This window comes from Mustela lutreola, chromosome 6 (genome assembly GCF_030435805.1).
Source record: "Mustela lutreola isolate mMusLut2 chromosome 6, mMusLut2.pri, whole genome shotgun sequence".
NCBI lineage: Eukaryota > Metazoa > Chordata > Mammalia > Carnivora > Mustelidae > Mustela > Mustela lutreola.
Genome location: NC_081295.1, coordinates 94,965,924 through 94,985,509, shown reverse-complemented (window position 1 = coordinate 94,985,509; position 19,586 = coordinate 94,965,924). Strand labels below are relative to the sequence as shown.

At 39.6% G+C, this 19,586-nt stretch overlaps 1 protein-coding gene across 3 annotated transcripts in view; it reads left to right on the top strand.

Annotated features, from left to right (window-relative positions):
• The first annotated feature begins 694 nt into the window (after positions 1-694).
• PTCHD4 (patched domain containing 4) overlaps positions 695-19,586 on the top strand; it is a 181,205-nt gene continuing 162,313 nt past the window's right edge. Inside the window, exons 1-2 of one of the 3 annotated variants that reach the window (XM_059178201.1) lie at positions 695-1,322; positions 1,639-2,224. In XM_059178201.1, coding sequence (XP_059034184.1) covers positions 1,318-1,322; positions 1,639-2,224 — 591 coding nt within the window. In that variant the 5' untranslated portion in view covers positions 695-1,317. Of the gene's footprint in view, positions 1,323-1,624; positions 2,225-19,586 lie in introns of those variants that run through there. The other 2 variants (XM_059178202.1, XM_059178200.1) reach the window with 2 other exon arrangements.

Below are 19,586 nucleotides of genomic sequence, written 5' to 3'. Positions count from 1 at the left end.
AAGAACAGAAGCTTTGGAAGGCAGGTCTCTAGTTCACAACCAAATTTAGAACTTGTCTTCTAGACTTCTTCATATCCTTTCCAGAACAAGGTCTTGTGAAAGGTCCCATCAGTAAAAAATAAAATACACACACACATTTATTAATATTAAAGCTTTTGAAGATCATGGGATCTGCTGATGAGAGTTTCCCACCTTCACAGTGGTAGGTCCTGAGGGATGAATTGTACATGGTGGCAGTTTTCTTTCCTCTGTGGTGAAGTAGACTTCACTGTTTAACACATCAAATAACTCCAATGTGTTTCCCCCTAGCCTCCTAGTCCTCTTTATTCAGGCAAAAACTGTGTGATGGGTGTCCCAAAATGTTTGTTTCTGGAATTCCACTCACAAGAGAAAATTAGATAACCTCTTGGTCCACTTCCTATGGAAGGGAGAATGGGGGAAGGGAACTGAAACCAGCTTTAAGAACTTTTTGTCTAAACTTCACAAGCACAGAAAGTGAATGTAATATTTTATGGGAAACCACACATTGCCTGTGGATCTTCACTACCAACGCGCAGGATACACACAGACACACACACACACACACACACACAGACACACACCCCAAGCCATAGGCGACTGCTATTGGCAAATGCCTCACCTCCAATCACCACAGCTAGGAAAGGTTCCCAAATTCCTAACGCACCACCGGGTCTCTCGCAGCCCTGGGCTGCAGCCTGCTAGTCTGTGGAATGACAGCGTGGAAGGTGTTGCAAGGAAATCCCTTGCATGCTTTGTGGTATGTTAAAAATGCAGCATCATCCTCTCCGCTCCCTTTTCTTCAGCGAAAAAGCAGAATTCGAGGGCACTGGAGGAAACTGGAGGGGCAAAAACGCCGCTTGCCTCCAGGAGCCCTCGAGCTCCCTCCCTCCACGCCGCCCCCCCCGCCCCCCGGCTCTAATTGCCAGTGCTCCAATGGGCCAGCAGCACCTTCACCCGTTTCCTCTTCCATTCACTCCAGCGAGGAGGGAAGAGGGAAAACAAAACTCTAAAAATAACTGCCAGCATCTTAAAAAAAGGAAAGCTTAGCTGCCCCCCCCCCCGAACAGCTCCCTCCCTTCTAGTCTCTCTCCTCCCCGCCCCCCCCCCCCGCCCCTTATGGGGCACATGTCTGCTTCTTACAACACCGAGGCACATGGTTCCAGTTAGGCACGGAACCCCATCAGGACGGAGAGGAAATCCACATCTGTGGGACGCTCCGCACGGAACCACCTCCAGCGAGGGAGGCCGGGGGACTGCAGCACCGAGATGAAGGGCTAGACCGCGGGAACGCTGCTCATGCGGTGAGAGGGGCGCAGGAGGCGGCGAGGGCGCGGGGAGGCCGGGGAGGGTGGGCCCCGCGGTGCCCCCGCAGTGTCCGCCGCGGGCCCCCGCGCGCGCTGTCGATATTTGCCCGCCTTGCTGCAACTTGCTGCAGTGTTTGAAAGAGTAGTAAGAGCGCATGGAGGTGGGGCCGGGGAAAGACCAGGCGGAGTGGCTGGGGGTGAAGCGGCGGGGGTGGGGACGCGGCGGTGTGGGGAAGGGGGCTGGCCGGGAGGGGATGGGATGGGGGAGTGAGGGGAAGCCCGGCGCTTACACATGTCACATGTGCTTTTTAAGACGGCCGGGAGCGCCTGCGAGCTGGATCTGGTGGAGGATGCTGCGGCAGGTGCTTCGCAGAGGGCTCCAGTCGTTCTGCCACAGGCTGGGCTTGTGCGTGAGCCGGCACCCGGTCTTTTTCCTCACCGTGCCCGCAGTCCTGACCATCACCTTCGGCCTCAGCGCGCTCAACCGCTTCCAGCCCGAGGGCGACCTGGAGCGCCTGGTCGCTCCCAGCCACAGCCTGGCCAAGATCGAGCGCAGCCTGGCCAGCAGCCTTTTCCCCCTGGACCAGTCCAAAAGCCAGCTCTATTCGGACTTACACACCCCTGGGAGGTATGGCAGGGTGATCCTCCTCTCCCCACCCGGGGACAATATTTTGCTCCAGGCTGAGGGGATCCTGCAGACCCACCGAGCCGTGCTGGAAATGAAGGTGAACCACAAGGGCTATAATTATACTTTTTCCCATCTGTGTGTGTTGAAAAATCAGGATAAGAAATGCGTGCTGGATGATATTATTTCAGTGCTAGAGGATCTCAGGCAGGCTGCCGTCTCCAATAAGACAACAGCCAGGGTGCAAGTGAGGTATCCCAACACTAAATTAAAGGTATGCTCCTCCTGCATGCTTCTGCCAATTAAAGAGGCAGCACTTCATTTCTTGCCCTAAACAAGCAAAGAAAATGCAGAGGTCTCATCCTTAAGACTCAGAAGCTAATGCTTCTTTCATTTCTTGGGGGAGGGGAAGATGGGCAACTGAGTGAAGAAAACAGGCAATGAATGGTTTGACTAGATATTAAGAAATTCAAAGCCGAACAAAACAAATGCCAAAAATGGAAAAAAAAAAAAAAAAGGAAAAAAGTTGTTTCTGAGACCCTGCAATTACATCTTTGTTCAGGGTTAATAAATCAGTGAATGGAAGGGGGAGGGGGAATCCTGAACAATTTGGGGGATTTCTTTTCATTATGGGGTTCGATGTATTTCTTATTACTGATTACACATCCACCTGGTGCCATATCCACCTATCTACATCTTCAGCCTAGCTTGATTTTGACATGCAGAGATTTTGTGTTTTGGTGCCTTGTGAGTGTGTGTCTGAGAGCAGTGGTTATGAATGTAGTAGGGATTCCAGGAATTATGTGTAAGTCTGTTAGCATAGCAAAAGAAGCAGAAATTTTCTGTGTGTAAAAATGGAGATATGCAGCTCACTGATGTACTAGTTTACTGAGTCCTGTCATCTTCCTTTTCCATGAAAAAATCCAAACCAAACTGAAATTATTGTCACAGCCCAATAGCAAGAAGGAGAAAGAAAGATTGATTCTACAGTCAGCAAAAATTGCAAAAAAAAAAAAATTATTTCAGCATTAGATATATTGTGTTGTTTAAACTCTCAAGTCAAATTTTGTTCCTCAAATGAGATTTCTAAATTCATTCTACACTGTCAGGATTGAGCTGCTGCAGGCAATGAGGCATGCAGTCTCCAGGTGACTGAAGTTTCAGGGACAAATGTGACTTCTAAAAGAGTCACTGCACCATTTGTATGCTCGACCCTGTGCATGCTCAGAACCAAGAACTCCCAAGACAGGTGTTTCCCAAGAAGGAGGAATTTTCTTGCTTCTGATGTGTATAAGACTATGTGTGTGCTTCCGTGGAGATAATGAAACAGGAAGGCTGTCAGTTTGGATAAGTGAATGGCCTCACATAGAAAATCATTAATACTTCTGTTTATGGATTTGATAAAAACAGCATCCATACATGATTTTAAAAAGAACTTTCTCCAGGTTTTGTTTAGTTAAAAAGCTTTTTTTTTTTTTTTTTGTGCAATGAGGGAGAACTTAATGCACTTAGAAACCAGGGATGCCTCAGGAAACCTCATAACCTGCCTCCTTTTAGCATGTTGTCCTGTTTAAATGCATCCAGAAGCTGACACAGTTTCAGCTTTACAAAGCTGAGCAGTCCCTTGGGGTTTACTGAAACTAGACAGATGATTCATCAGCTTGAAATCTAGGTAAGGCCTTGCGTGCTTCGTACTTACTGAAGGAAGCATGAATATATGGGTGGGCAGCATGTTTTTTTGTTACCTGAATCTTTTGCCATCAACATTATCACTGGCTATGGAAAAGAATGCAGTGGAGAGGTGATCTTTCTAGTCCACAGTCTTTTACCTGAGTTCCTAGCTATGCCAGACATCTGGTTTAAGAAAGGTTTTGGAACTGTTTCATATTTAAGCATCAATTTGTTTTACCTATTGAGGCAAGTTTACTGATTATTCATATGCATTATTAGTTGGGTCCCTTATTTCCTTCATTCAGCAGTATTCTCCAGGTGTAAGAGCTTTGTCCAATCAGCCACTGTGAATATTTTGTTTACCTGGCAATATCATTATGATATTTACGGTATAAACCCCCGAGGTCTTAGATGCACTCACATAATGATTGGTTGTGCTCCTCTGATTTACTAGGGGGCTCTTCTAGGCCCACAAGACAGGATTTGAGGTAAGAAAAGCAAGGTTTTATTCTCATGGGGCTTAAAAGTAATATATGTCAGTATCTTCACGCAGAATTATCTGTGAGCAGGGACTCTGCAATTTCTGGGGTTCCTCATTGAACCAACACCATACTAGGCCTATAACTGGTGCTCCATCTAAACTTTCTGGCTGACTGGTTGGTAGATCTACATCTCCGTAAGAGTCAGTGGGTAACCATAGAAGAATGGAGTAATTGATTACAAAGGTCAGTGTAGTAGTAGTAAAATTGTTCTACGTACCATAAAAAGAACAGGAGAATTACACATTGGCTCTATACATATAGGCTCTATAGACCTTATTCTGCTACATTCTAATATCAGTGCCTCCTCCAGTGTGCTGGCTTGACTCTCTGTGCATGGCCTCAGTGGGACTTATAGAAGCTCTTTGAGAAAATGAATCCCTGGAGTTTCTGTTGAGAGCAGTGAGCTTTCTCAAGCATCCAGTGGTAACTGCACCCATGCCAATGTAATATAATATATAATTTGTACAGTGCCACAAATACCTAGAATCTTATCAAAATGTCTCCAAGAACTTCTAGGTTAAGAACTCCTTGTCACAGAGCAAAATGAGGGGGTCTTTTGTTTGGATTGCATGTTATTTGGAAATGATTTTGATTCACATGTGGCAGTGATTCTCAAAAGGTTGTCCCTGTGATTTTGATGTGTGGTAAAGTTTGAGAACTTCTGGTTTATGCGATTTGAGGGGAAATTTATACTACATTTTATAGCTCTCTAATGCATTTTGCTTTCCTTTGTCATACTTGGGTCACTGCCCTTCCCAACTCAATATGGAAAATTTTCATGATGGAAGATGCTATCAGTGGGCCAGGGAAGCCGGAGTTGTGGCTAAATAAATAGCACTGGTTGGATAATAAATAGCACACTGGTTGGATAATTGGCAATCTCTTGACATGAAAGAAGCAGTAGGTCAGTTCTTGGAGATCTCTGTAGATGTGTAAACACTGTTTGACAGAAAAAAGTGGCCAGAAACAGCTCTGACAATTGGAAGGGCATCTCCCAAACATCTTGAAGACACCCAAGTAGTCCTGAGGACAGAAGGGTTTAGAACTTCTGATAAACATGATTATCTTGACAAGGTGATCCAAGAAGCAGGGACATAGAAAGTTGGCTGGCATCGAATTCCAAAGAAAGGCTCAAATAAAGATGTTACAGAAGATATGAAACATACACACATTTTCAAAGACTATGTAGAAAACGTGCCAAAATCTACAATTTCCACACCTATGAAATACGAACGCTATGACGAACTCTATGAGTGTACCTGTTATTAAAATCATTATATCATCATATCCATTATTATATCCCCAGTTAGGTACAAAGTTCAAGTCTTATACTCCTTCTAAGCATGCTTTTTGTGTCCCCCACTCCAACCTAATCTGATTCTTTGTAGATAGTATTCACATCATTGATTAGCCTATTAATTTGGAGATTTGTACTGTGATATGACAAAATTATCACCACTTTTCAAACCTCTGTGGCATGCTTTTATTTTTAAAGGTATTCTCTACATTCTCCAGATCTCTATAAGGTATTTCGGTTTGGAGGCCTCCCCCCGCCCCCCAACTTAGGAAAGCTACACATTATTTAGCTTAATACAATGCGGCCAGACTGAATTTTTAAATCAAATACTTTACATTTTGCTGGACCAGGCTCTTGAATAAAATGAATCAGGCATCAAAATCCTTAAGCAAGGATTGCTCTGGACTCAAAGAAATGTTTCCATTATTCAAGTGGCCTAGGTGTTTGCGGGTGTTATTTCTCCTCACTTTTCCATCTGGCTAATTCTAAGAAAGTAACAATTTCCATGTCTCCTTCTTTATTTTTACCACAGTAAAAGCACAGGTAAAGAAGAAACAGACAAATGCGGTCCATAGCAAATGGCAAAGAGGAAATGAAGCAGATTTGCTTCCCCTGCAGCCTGTCCTCCCTGTTAAATTTCATTAATATCATACCTATGAGCAGATGTTTAACTGAAGCATTCGTGCTTCAATACACTGCACTCAAGAATAGGAGCAAAAAAAAAAAAGACTTTCTTGTTTCTTCATGAGGGACAGTGTTTCATTTTCCAGGTTTGGAAGATGTTACCCTTGATTACTTAGCTCCAGTCTGAGTGGAAGGACAACATAAGCGAACATGAATGAGGACCAACATTATTTTTAGAAACTTCCAAGAAAGGTCATTCTCTAGACCTTTTTAGACATCCATGTCAGGATCTTACCTTGGGATATTTTGATTCAAGCTTACTTTCCTGATTCTATCTTTTAATAAGGGAAAATATTATTACCTTATTGAATGTTCACATTGTGTACTATGTGATACTGGTGTTTTAGACACACCATGCTATTTTTACAAGTTTATAAGTCAGAGGAATATTTTTATTGTCATTTGATAGGTAAGGAAACTAAAGATCATGAGGATGAAGGATTTCTACAAGACTCTCCAGGGTAGTATAGGTTGGAGCTGGGATTTAAATCTAAGTGTGTCTGTACCAAAGTTCATATTCTTAATCCCAATGCTATATTAGGTCCTATCATACCCTGTACCATTCTTTGTAACAACAGATCTTTGTACTAAGACAAATCTAATGCCAATCACCAGTCCACAAGTTGGTGAAAGGAAGCCTTAATTCTCTTATTCAACCATAAGGGAATGAAACTTCCAGTCTGGACAAACTCCTACCCTCTGCATATCATGGAACCTGCTACAAATTGTTTAGCAAATTTCTCGCTGACACATGATTTCATCTTTAATATCATTTTACATCAACTCAGAACAAACCCTAGTCAGGATTCAGGATCAACTGTAAGTGGGAAGACTATAATATGGCCCCAGGTTCTCAGACAGAGGATTTTGTGTCAGACAAGCTTGGATGTTTTTGTCTTAAATTGGCATCAGGAAAAAAGATTGATTAGATAGCATGAGATAAAACAATGCAGACTAAATTGAGAAATGTTCAGAGCACCTAAGTTCTAAACCTAGTTCTTTGAAGATTTGTGTGACAATGGACAAGTCCCATCACCAGTCTGGGCCTCAAGTCCTAATATTCTTCTGTAACATTCCACCATTTAGTAGATGAATATCATCACAGTGGATTTGGGAATATACACTAGAATATTTTTTTCCTATGGAATAAAGTAGATGTATTTGGTTAGATGTGAACTATGCTATTGAATGATGTTAATCATAGTCTCCTAGTGAAATTATTGTAACATCTATTTCTTAACCATCATGTCAGGATTAGTTAATCAAATCTCTCTGCTGGTACTTCTCTCAGTGGTACAAGACTACCAGGAGCTTGGGGTAAGGGCAAGGAAAAGTTACCTTTTCCTCTTTGACACATCCAACATGGTGGAAACACAGGAGGAATAAAGTGAACCACTCCCTTGCCTCTCCTGCCACTTTAAACAATAATTAGCTCTAACAGTTGTTTTCCTAATCTTTTCTATGATACACATTATTTAACTGAAACAAGCTAATTTATTTTGTTTTTATATTGTGTTTGGAGAGTATTTTCCATTTTAACCTGGTAGCTATTACACAATTATTGGACCACATTGCTTTTAATTCAATTTTAGAGTGATCAGCATATGCTCAAACCTATTCTAGACACATCCAAACACTTCTCTGTGCTCAGTATAAATATTTTTAAAGAGGAAACCTGGAAATTCCAAGATTCTATATTTGCCCAAGACAGCTCTAGACTGGACAGCAGGTCTGTTTCTTCCCTGAGTCAAACAGATCACCCCAGGGGCCCCCTCCCCAGGATGGAATCCTGGAAGTGACTCATTTCTCTGGATTATTTCTGCCCAAGTGCTGGTGGATAGGGTTACATTCATCAAAGCCTTGGCACATAACAACAATTAGGCAATGCATCTGGCTTATCAGGGTGCCAAGTTGAATTGTATACCACAAAATCAATGTCATTTTGTTTTCTAAGACCTTGCTCCCCGAAGTGTTGTTTATGGACCCATGGCAGTAGTATCACCTAGGAGCTTATTAGAAATGAAAACTCCCCAGGTCATACCTGACTGGGATCTGCATTTTCACAAGGCCCCTAGATGACTTGTAAGCATTTAAGAGTTTGAGAAATTCAGGTCTAAGACACAAGGTTGACCTAAGTATTCTTCATTCGTGACTGAGCTTGAAGTAGCACGTGTCAATTCAGACCAAAAACACCCATAAGAAAATTGAGTAGTTGAGCCTGTATCCATATGATTGAGTCATGCGGTAGAGACACTGAAGAAATGCCTGGAGAATTAGCAAGCAGCTTTTCCACACTGAGAAACCCTCATCCCTGTCATCTGTCGTCGGGACTGTCACCTGGTTAAGCTTAAAGCTGATTACTGTCGTTCAATATTTTCCAAAAATGTTGAAATTAAATCTAACCATCTCTTTAAGAAAAAACATCAGCAGCATTTTTCTCAAGCCCCTTTGCAGTTATTTTACAAGAGTAGCAACATTAAGGCCTAGTTAGCCTAATTATGTTAATATAATATGAGAACACAAGGTATAGGAACTATCCATAGGAGGAAGAGTGTTTGGGAAAATGAAACACAAAATTACAGTGGAGTATATTTTAAAGTGGCCTTGCAATCCAATTTTCTCAGATAGGATTATTATGGTAGAGCCATTCACTGAAATCAAGACTTATTCTCCGTCATTCAAGGGAATTCAGGACCTCTGAAAGGTACCTGATGAGCAGCGCTCAGAATGAATGGATTCTGTTTTGTTACAGGATTTGTGTTAGAACAGCCAATGTTTTCCCTCCAGATCTACCCTCCCAACATGGAGAAGCCTCACCTGGGCCACTCTGACTTTCCTCTGCTGTCTCAAAGCCTGAAGGCAGAGTATAGGCTCTGGATTCTGGAAAGCAGAAATGTGTACAAAGGGTTCTCATGGCTTCAGGAGGTCCTGAAGGTTCATGGCAGACGCAGACTTGCCTGGAGGGTTAGGGTTCAGCCTCAAAGTTTATACTTCCCTTTGATTGTTCAGGTCTGTGCTTTTGCCTCACCAGTTTTCTTAATTCCGTGGAGGGAGAGAATGTTCGGTTTTGAGTGTCACTGCAGGTCATGCTAATATGGACAAGATGCACGTTTGGTTCAAAAGCCATTCCTGCACACACTCATCCAGGTAACAACTGTGTCAACTATGTACCAGGCTCTGTATTGGGCAGATTGGAGATCCTGTGAGGTACAAAACACATGTGCATTTGCCCTCCAGGAGCTTGAGCCTCATAAAAAAAACAAAAAAACAAAAAAAATCACATAAATTTTTATCATAGTAAGAAAAATAAATGATGAAATAAATAAATAAATGATGAAAGAAAGAGTGGAATACCAATTCTTAGGGTATTGGAAATTGTTTTCTTGAGGAAGTGACTGTGAATTGAGATCTAAGCTGAGGAGGTTAACTTCCTTAAGTTGGATGGTAGACACAGAGCACAAAAGGGAGGACATGAACCTTAGAAGCATTGGATAAGAGCCACCATGGATGGAAGTTTCCAGCAACGATGGTGCTGAGGGCCACTGGAGACTTTCTTGAGGGTTGGTGTAACACAAGTTAGATCCAGGTCTATGGACCTAGACTGTCTTGGTTTAGATCATTGCCCCATGAGCTCTCTGACTCTGTACAAATATTTTTTCACCTCTTTGTAATTTAGCTCCCTTCTCATAGTTCCTACTATTGAGTAGGTTAGCATTGAGAAGGTTAGCATTGAGTAGGTTAAATGAGTTCATGATACCTAAAAGCAGTGCTTCTCGAGCTCTAATTGTTAACAAGATCCCTGGGTTAGGGATCTTGTTAAAAAAACAGATTCTGTTTCAGTAGGTCTGGTATGGGTGACAGTCTGCATTTCTAGCAAGTGATGCCGATGCCACTAGTCTACAAACCATACTGTGAGCAGGAAAGGGATGGCATGCAGCACCCGGTTCATTGTAAATTCTTAACAACTGCTGGTGGCTTAACTGCTTGCATGCTGATACTTTGTCCTTATCCCCATTAAGTAAGTGAAAAACCCTTTTTGTTTCAACCCTCAAAGCTGAAAAAGCTTTGTGTCATATGGTAGTATCCTCTTTTCCTTAGTAAGTACAGTATGAGGGACGTAGATCCCTCTGTTTTTTGCATTGAAGACCTTAAGCTGCCTCCAGGGTTATCATTCTGAATGTGACCTCTCTTTGCTAAGGATAGTAAAGTGAAGATAAAGAAAGTGTGGGACCTCGGTTTCTGTGTTCAGTGGGTTTGGAAGTATCTTGTTGTTCTTAGTACAGTAGCCTTGACCACTCTCTCCTCTAGAGGCATTTGGTTCTCCTCTTCCATCTCTGATGGTTCTCTACTTCTTGCTGGCTCCCTCTTCCTACTACTCTGTACTTATAATGGCCCCCATAGAACACTCTTTTCCATTGTCTTTTCTCACAATATTCTCATTCAAGCCAAACTTCTATTTTCTTCTACATCTATGACTCTTTGAATGGCATCTCTATTGCACCATTTACTCAGGCTCAGAATGTCCATCACCTATAATTAACTTTTTTCCCCTACCCGCAACCATCCAAGACATGCATACACAGTAATAGCTAATTAACTACTGGTTCTGATGGCAGGAGTTCTCCTAACGTGGTCCTTGGACCAATAGCATAAAAACCAGCTAGGAACTTGATAGAAATGTGAATCCTCAGACCTCATTCCATATCTGCTGAAACTTTAAGAGGGTACCCAACAAGGTCTGTAGGTGATTGATTCCTATTGAAGTGCGAGAACCCTTATTCTACAGTAATGGTGTTCAATCTTGCCTAAGCACAGGAGTCATGAGGGAGGCCTCCAAAATACTCCAAAGATTCTGACTTAATCAGTCTGGAGGAGCCTGGGTGCTTGGAATTAATAAATAAATAAACAAATAAACAAACAAAAACCTTCTTCTGCTGATTAAATGGATTCCAAAGGTTTCATACCAAGGTCTTCTTTTCAATTATTTTTTCCTTGTCTTTCTCTTCTCTCCCCTCTTGGGCCTTCATTACCCATTACCTTTTTTATTTGTCTGATAATCTAATCTCTCTCCTGTAATTTCTCACACTTGAAACATAATCTGTGTAACAGGACTTGATTACTGTTTGTTGATTTTATTTTCTTCTAACCAAATCCTGTAAGTGCTTCCCATTGCTTGGAGAAGAAGTTACGAGCTCCTGACCATGGCCATGGAGAACTTTCCTTGGTCAGGTCCCCAACTTTTTTTTTACAGATTCAGGTTATACTATATCATATGCTGTCACCAAACCAAAGTAAGCCTACCCTGAACTTCCCTCTTTTCTTACCTCCATTTATACTGTTCCTTTTGCTTGGAATTTCTTTCACTGTCAAACTCACCCACATTTCTGAAAAACTAAGGTCCCAAAGCCACTTTTTCCCTGGAGTTTCTCTAAGTGCTTCCAAAGGTAGAGAACACTTCCCTGAACTTTAGAGGTACTTTGAAGGCATTTCCCGTAATCACAGTCTAACAGTGGTTACAGATTTGTTGTAAGTCTTTGCTGAAATAAAATTGTACGTACCTTATAAGCTGATAGAGCTGGAAGCCTTCATTATAAAAATTGATTTGCCTGAGAGGAGCCAGCCAATAAGGAGATCTGTAGGGCAAGCCCTTGGGGGAAATTCTAAAAGGACAAGGAAAAAAGCCCATGCCAGTGAGCCTGACATTCATAGGTTGTGTCTAAACCCTCAAGATAGATGGCCACAGAAAGACACTGAAAGTTGTTTCTGTGAAGGGTCCTGAGATATATGAGATATATGAGGCACAAGCAAGCTAGCTTTGATCTAAAGAGCCAAAAAAAAAAAAAAAACAAAAAAACAAAAAAAAAACAAACAAACCATCAGAAGAAGGAGAGAGAGAGAGATTTTCCCCACATGTACACAGCACACATGTGACTTTAGCTCAGGGGAGACTGCAGAGAGCATAACATGGCATGGGTACATGATAGGGTTGCTAGGTATAGCAAATAAAAATACAAGTCACCAAGTTCAATTTGAATGTTGGATGAACAAAGGATAATTTTTTTTAGTATAAGTATGTCCCCTATATATTGCTCTCTTTACTTATCAGATACGCAGATTTAACTGGGTGTCCAATATTTTATCTAGGAGCCCAGTGGTATGAAAATTCACAGACTCACTTCTGAAAGCCACCGTATTGACTTCAGAAAGTCCCAGGGACCAATACCAGTGCTGACTCACAGCAGTGGCAATCAACCAGGGAAATGGAGAAAACGAGGAAAAGTCTATTTGGGATGTAGTAAAGATAGCAGAAGGACTCCCAGAGATGCATGGGTAAAAGTTTTCAGGGGCAGACTTCTGTTTCAGAGTGAGGATACAAGCAAGTGAAACAAGTTCTTCTATGACCTTATCTCTACATTGTGCCCACAGGAAACCCAAGTTACATTTATTATTTTAATAGTTCCAAGTGTTTATTTGCTAGTGAAATGAAAATGTAATGAATAAAAAACTTACCCAAAGACCACACTGGGAAAAGATTCCATTTAGCAGAAATGTCTTTTGTTTTATATTTTATCTATGAGAAGATTAAGAATATTTATACACAAGAAAAAAATTTAATTAAAGAATGTAGATGGTGGGTATAGATTAGTGAAAATCTGTAGCATGGGAATATTAGCAATGCAAAATTTGAACACTAGATAGGATAGGTTACCCATTCCACGCATGATATTGCATTAGAAACAAAGATGAAGCAAGGTATTAAACATGTGTATAACAGCACGAAGGAGTGTATGTGTTATTTAGAATCTGTCTTATTTTCCTTCAAGAGTATAAGACTTTTCAGGGCAGTGATCATATCTGGTTCAGATTTCTAGCTTTAAAAAAAAAATGCAAGAAAATTCTAGTTTTTCATTTCTCTCTTCCCAGGAACCAGGTCTCTTTGCTCAGTGCATTTTGTGGGATGATCTCTGTAGGGCCAATTCCTGGGTGGAAGAGGCAGAGCCTGAGTAATGGAGCATGAGGACAATGAGTGGTGGGGTACAAGTCAGTGCCCCCCAAGACAGACACACACCCTGCTAGAGCTCCCAGGGGGCTGAGAAGCTCAGGGTCTGAACTAGTTTAATGACCCCTTTTCATAGATAGAGCGTATCTCTCGAAGGGAATGGCACATAAAACTGGTATTAGCAAATTGCCTTTTATTATCATTTCGTTCTTTCCAGCCATTTTTTTACCTTGGGGATTATTTTTAAGGACTTGAATCTTTCTAGGCTGAGAAACTTCAGAATTTTGTTTTATCAACTAATCACATCTTATCAGTATGTCTCTTGTCAAACAATGCCCAACTTTATATTTTTAGTTAACTTAGCTCAAAAAGTTGTTTATAAACTGATATTTTCCTACTTGACTTTTTCCTGATAGAAGGATGTTTTGTTAGTTGATAACTAAATTCATAAGATCCTCACTTCTAATCCCCATGTCCCTCAGTTTAGTATCCAGAAAGTATACCGCGATGTGAAACGTACAGCCTGAAACAATTAATGTTTTTATTGAGGTGGGTCATATTTCCTAATGGATTGAGATGAGAGGCAGAGCTCTTATTGATTGAGTACCCTCCTTCAATTTTAAAAAATAATGATGAAGAGGATAATAAAAAAGAAACAGACAAATCTTTGAACCTAATTTTGTCCTTTACTAGCTCTATGACTCAGACATGTTTCTTAATGTCTTTGTCCTTCAGTTTTTCTGTTAAAAAATAATATTAATATCCATTCTATAGATTCTCAAAATTTCTGGTGCTTGGCAGTTTCTTAATAAATGTTAGTTATTTTTTAAACCATTCCAACAGTATAATAGTACCAAGGAAAGATTAGGAAACAGAGTGAAAAATCTTTCACAGTTCCACTCACCAATTCTATAAACAATGTATTTCTAGTCCTTAACTATAAAATACGTAGTTGTCATATATGGTATATGTCTTTTTTGGTCCTGTTTATTTTCATTTTTTTCATAAGAATTTGAGAAAATTGCTCAAAAGTTTGGCAAGTAACTATGACATAATTTACTTAATTGTTCATTTATTGTTATCTTTAGAGTGTTTATGGGGCAGTGTTTTTTGGAACTGATTTTCACTATCTTTAATAGGCATAAGGAAGAAAACAATATATTCTGGCTTGTCAACAGAAGCTGTAGGAAAAGAGCATTTTCTTATGTGATTTAAGTGTTTCTTTGGTAAGTATAGGCACTTATGAATGCAAGATACAAATATAGGTCAAGAAGTTCCAGGGGAGCAGGTGCTCTGAGAAAAACCTTGTATACAAATTAGAAGGACCTGATTTATTTATAGACCAACTCCAAAATGCTGTAATTTACTTAAGGACCACATCCAAGATTAAGCTTCTAAGAGTAGTTTGTGGCTTATCCTATTATAAAGTAATTTTTACTGCTTTTCACTTGCTATAGCTCAGTGATTCTCCAAAGAAACAATTGACGAACTTTCCAATTTTAGCAGGCTCTGGAGCCCCTCCCCAGACCGTTGAATTAGATTCTCTGGGGAAGGGCCTGAGCATTGGTGTTTTCAAAGTCTTTATATGATTGTGGTGGATAACCAGATTGAGAAACACTGAAGGACCTTAGATCAGAAAGATCTCACCATCCTACTGAGCCACTTTGCAGAGGATGAGAGGTTAAAGGGGAAGTGCTCTTTGTCCTGAACACTAGCTGCAGGCCCTGTCTGTGGTCCCAAGGGAGAGAGCATTTGCCTTGATACCAGCCCTCACAGTACTAGACGCCCACCAGGTAAACTGCCTTCATGAGCTCTCTAGGCAAATTAACAACTTCATCCTCACCTATAATTCCTTAACCTGGTATTGACTGGCCAGAAATATGATGTCTTAATCAATCTGTGATGCTCCAGAGATATCCTGGATTGCTAAATATATTGCTAAATCCTGGATTGCTAAATACATTGGGAAAATATATCCTTTGACACTTGAAAAAAGCATGCTTACTTAATACATTTTTGTAAGGAGATTAATGAAGAAAACCTGTAGGCACATGATAAATATTATTATATTTATATGATAAATATTATTATGGTGATAGAGGCAAAGATAATAAATCTTGAGAGTTCAAAAAGGTATAATACTAGGACTTATTATAGTCCTATATAGACTTATATGGGAAATAGACTTCCACTTCTTTTTAAGTTTTTATTAGCTCCTTGATTTTCACCAAGATAAACCAAATTCCTTCATATTGTGAAGCTGTCATTTTTGCTACCTTGCAAATAATTCATTAATGCTCTCCATTGTTAGCCCATCCTTTTGATAAGTTCATAGTAGGAAATAAATATGTGTTGAATGAATGAAAGATCAAGTGAATTAATAATTTTTTAATTGTTATATTTTGAGTATTAAAAGCATGATATTAAAGAATTTCGAAATATTCCCAGCCTTAGCTTACCCAAAATTTATTTAACCTTCAGCTAAATGCCATAGCTTGTATCTTTTCACCTGTGAAAATATTATACTTCTTTTCTAGACACAAGAGTTTTGGGAACGTTAACTACTAGTTTTAGCAAGCTTGAGACTTTGAACTCATTCATAAACAGATTCAGACTTCCCCAGATCAGTGTGGCAAATCAATTCAGATTAAAACAGTATTAACACCATGTCTAATTAAAGGAAAAGTATGTTCATTAAAGTGCAATGAATATTTAAAGTAGTTCCAACTACATAGAAGCCATAACAATTTAAGTGCCCTTCTTGGGTCAGTAGAGAGCTTTTCCATTAGCAGCCTAGCAGATTCACAAATCATATACTCCCTTGCTTATTGTTTTTAAGTGGCAATTATAAATCACTTGATAGAATGAGGTAAAAAGGGATGTTTTCCTAATCTGTATGAATGATGTGATGTGCCACTGGGCATTGAAAAGTTGAAATTATATATCAAAAAAAGAAATTAAACATTTGGTACCCCACTCCTGTTCTATATTAAATACTTCATCTTTGGCAAAAAGCAAAAGCTTTTGAGAAAGTTGAATCTATACTCATATTTTGCAGAGACATACAAGATAGGGAATTGATTTTTATTTACTGTTCTAAAGAATATTCAGCAATTATAGCATGCATTTCTAAAGGACTCAGACATAAGCATCATAGTTTGTGCATATATACTCATAAGGCTTCATTAAAAGAAATTTTGGAAGGTTATCTAATCTGCACATTTCAGAAAGCCTTGTTGTATATAAATATTTTCAGTAACCTATTCACTATGTCCTTCTCAAAGAAAATTATTCCTTGTCTCTTTAAAACAAATATTCTTCTTTTTTTTTTTAATAAACATATAATGTATTTTTATCCCCAGGGGTACAGGTCTATGAATCACCAGGTTTACACACTTCACAGCACCCACCATAGCACATATCCTCCCCAATGCCCATAACCCCACCCCCCCTCCTAAACCCCCTCCCCACAGCAACCCTCAGTTTGTTTTGTGAGATTATGTAAAACAGGTATTTCTATTTGTTCTTCCTTCAGTGAAGAAGGAGAACCCTGGTTGTTATGATCTTTTGTTCTTTGTTTTTTGGTTTTTGGGTTTTCTTGTTTGTTTTTAATCCATCTTCTACCTGTGACCTTGGAAATGGTCATTATATTCTCTTGGCCTTTTCCTCCCCAGCTGCATAATTTCTTATATGTAGACCACATTCTCCACCTCACAGCCTTTTTGTTTTCAGCAGACTTTAAAGTTTGGGAAATTGATGTGTCTCCTCAGTCTTAAACACATACGTTCCATTCTTTATAAAGATATGCGAGTCTCTTCTGTGCTCCAAACCTCCTTCTCTCTGATCTGCCTTATCTCAATAAATAGCCTTTTCAATAGAGATGTATTCCATGCTTACATTGCTTCAGAAACTGCACGAGGCCAGGGTGTTATAGAGATAAGTTACAGATCCTATTTTCTAGAAACCTAGTCTAGTGAAGAAGGAAGACAACTAAATGGGTGGTAATCAGTACAGTGTGGTACCTTAAATCTTAAAGGTGAGTCAAATGATCCAGAGCTTTGAATAGTCCAGCATTGGCTTTATATCAGATTCAGCCTCCTCAGGTACAAAAAACAAAACAATACAAAAATTACTCTTTACTGGTGGGAGAAGTCTTTCAGAGATGCTTATTTCAATTGGTAATAAATGTTTTCTTTTCAAAATGTATTCATTAAAATTGAGGTCAATGGAAAACTGCTCTCCATAAGGAAGGAAATATTTTGCTATGATCAGTTACTCTGAAGGTTATGAAGTCAGCATAAAATCCCAATAATGTTATAGACTTAAAAAATGAATACAAAGCAGGAAAATTTTATGGGAATGGACCAAGAAATATCAAGATGAAAAAGCACGAGGGTTATTAAGCACAAACAAGACCTAGCCAGAAGATTGTTGAAGAGTGGAACTTTCCACGACCCCAAAAATCATCCCACCTTCAAGTCTTTCCTCCCTGAGGTATAGTAACTTTTATTCAGTTGGGAGATTATTTAACCAGCAAAAACGAATCATATATACAAGTACAAGACACCTTGTAGAAATCATGAAGCAATGGTATTGAAAATGTGAAACAATCACAGTGAAAATGCTGAGCATTTTTAATAATTACAAAAAATAAGGAATCAATTCCTATTTTTGTTTTGGGTGATATCTGGTTTGATCAACGTCTCTTAGACATGGGTGCTAAATCAGCATTTTTATCTCCATTAAATAAAGTAGTCACTTTTATATCATTAGCAAAAGGTCACGCTAAATCTATCCATAACAAAGTCGGTAAATACAATCTGCAAAGATATCTCACACTTCCAACTGATCGCAGGATGTTTGATGTGCGGTTCTGAGAGTTAATGTTTATGTAGAAATTGTAGGATTCCAGGTCTCCTTGTTGAGAAACATAAAATAGAACTGTGCCTTCTCCCTTTTTCATGAGGATTCTTTGTATTAGCAAAGTGAAGTGCAGCATTAAATAATCACCCAGTGAATTCAATCTTCATAAATAGAAAATCTAGATATATTTATCCGACTCTCCTATAGCAACACCTTTATTTTGCTTTACTTATCTCCGTAATTATTTCTGTTCTCTTGGTTTTTATTGCTATTGTTTGCTTTAATTCGGAGATTGGAAGACCACAGATTGAAGAAGTCTCTTTGATCTCTGAATTTTTTGGAGGCCGGGCTAGCACATGGCTTGTGAGTTGTAGGTCCCTGGGAGCAGTCCTAGCACACAATGGGGTTGTGAACCCACAGAGACTGAGTAGTGGTCGAAGTTCACTCAGACTGGAGTGCAGCCAGGATTCTTACTGCAGTGCCTCTATTCTTACTACTACACCACTGACCACACATTGACCACAGAGGTCTTTCAGTCGTTGGTTCCTTGCACATAATATTTCTAAAGTTATTCCTGATGGTTTTCATGAAACTCAAGATTGAAAGTGGAAAAGGATTCACTGTATCATCAAATTCATCCTTACCCAGAACTAATAAAAGTGTATTCCCTACAGCATTTTTTCCCAAGCAATTTAGGCAGTTTTATTAAGTTCAATTTATGTGCATTTCACTTAATTGATCGAATTTCTGCCACTTTTCTTGGAATACTCTTCTGAAGCCTTAATAAACCTGACTAATATCATGACACTTCTCCATTATAAAACTATTTCTCTTTATTATGATATTCCATTATTCCTTTTTCTATTAACAACATAGAATGACCCTAAATAATTCTTCTTTTTCTAATAAGTCATGCTGATACCTTGTTCTTTTTTTTTTTTTTAAAGATTTTATTTATTTATTTGACAGACAGAGATCACAACTAGGCAGAGAGGCAGGCAGAGAGAGAGAGAGAGAGGGAAGCAGGCTCCCCGCTGAGCAGAGAGCCCGATGCGGGACTCGATCCCAGGACCCTGAGATCATGACCCGAGCCAAAGGCAGCGGCTTAACCCACTGAGCCACCCAGGCGCCCCCTGATACCTTGTTCTTACAAAGACCAGATATCAAAGTCCACATCCTAGCTTTGTAGACTAGGAAGCATTGTAAATAGAAACATTTGATGTAATTTTTTTAGTATTATTATTTTTTTTTTATTTTTTATTGTGTTATGTTAGTCACCATACAGTACATCATTAGTTTTTGATGTAGTGTTCCACGATTCATTGTTTGCGTATAACACGCAGTGCTCTATACAATATGTGCCCTTGATGTAATTTTTATATGATCTCTTCCCGCACCAATTTAGACTGGGGAAAACCAGCAACCAAAGCCCTTCTAATTTTATTTAATAACTACCACTCTGAGGGTACTCAGAATATATGAAGATACTGAATATTCATCATCACATAATGAATAAAGGATTACAGAGTTCTCACTATGTGCAAGCTGGTAATAGATTCTGTGTTTCGGAAGCAGTATC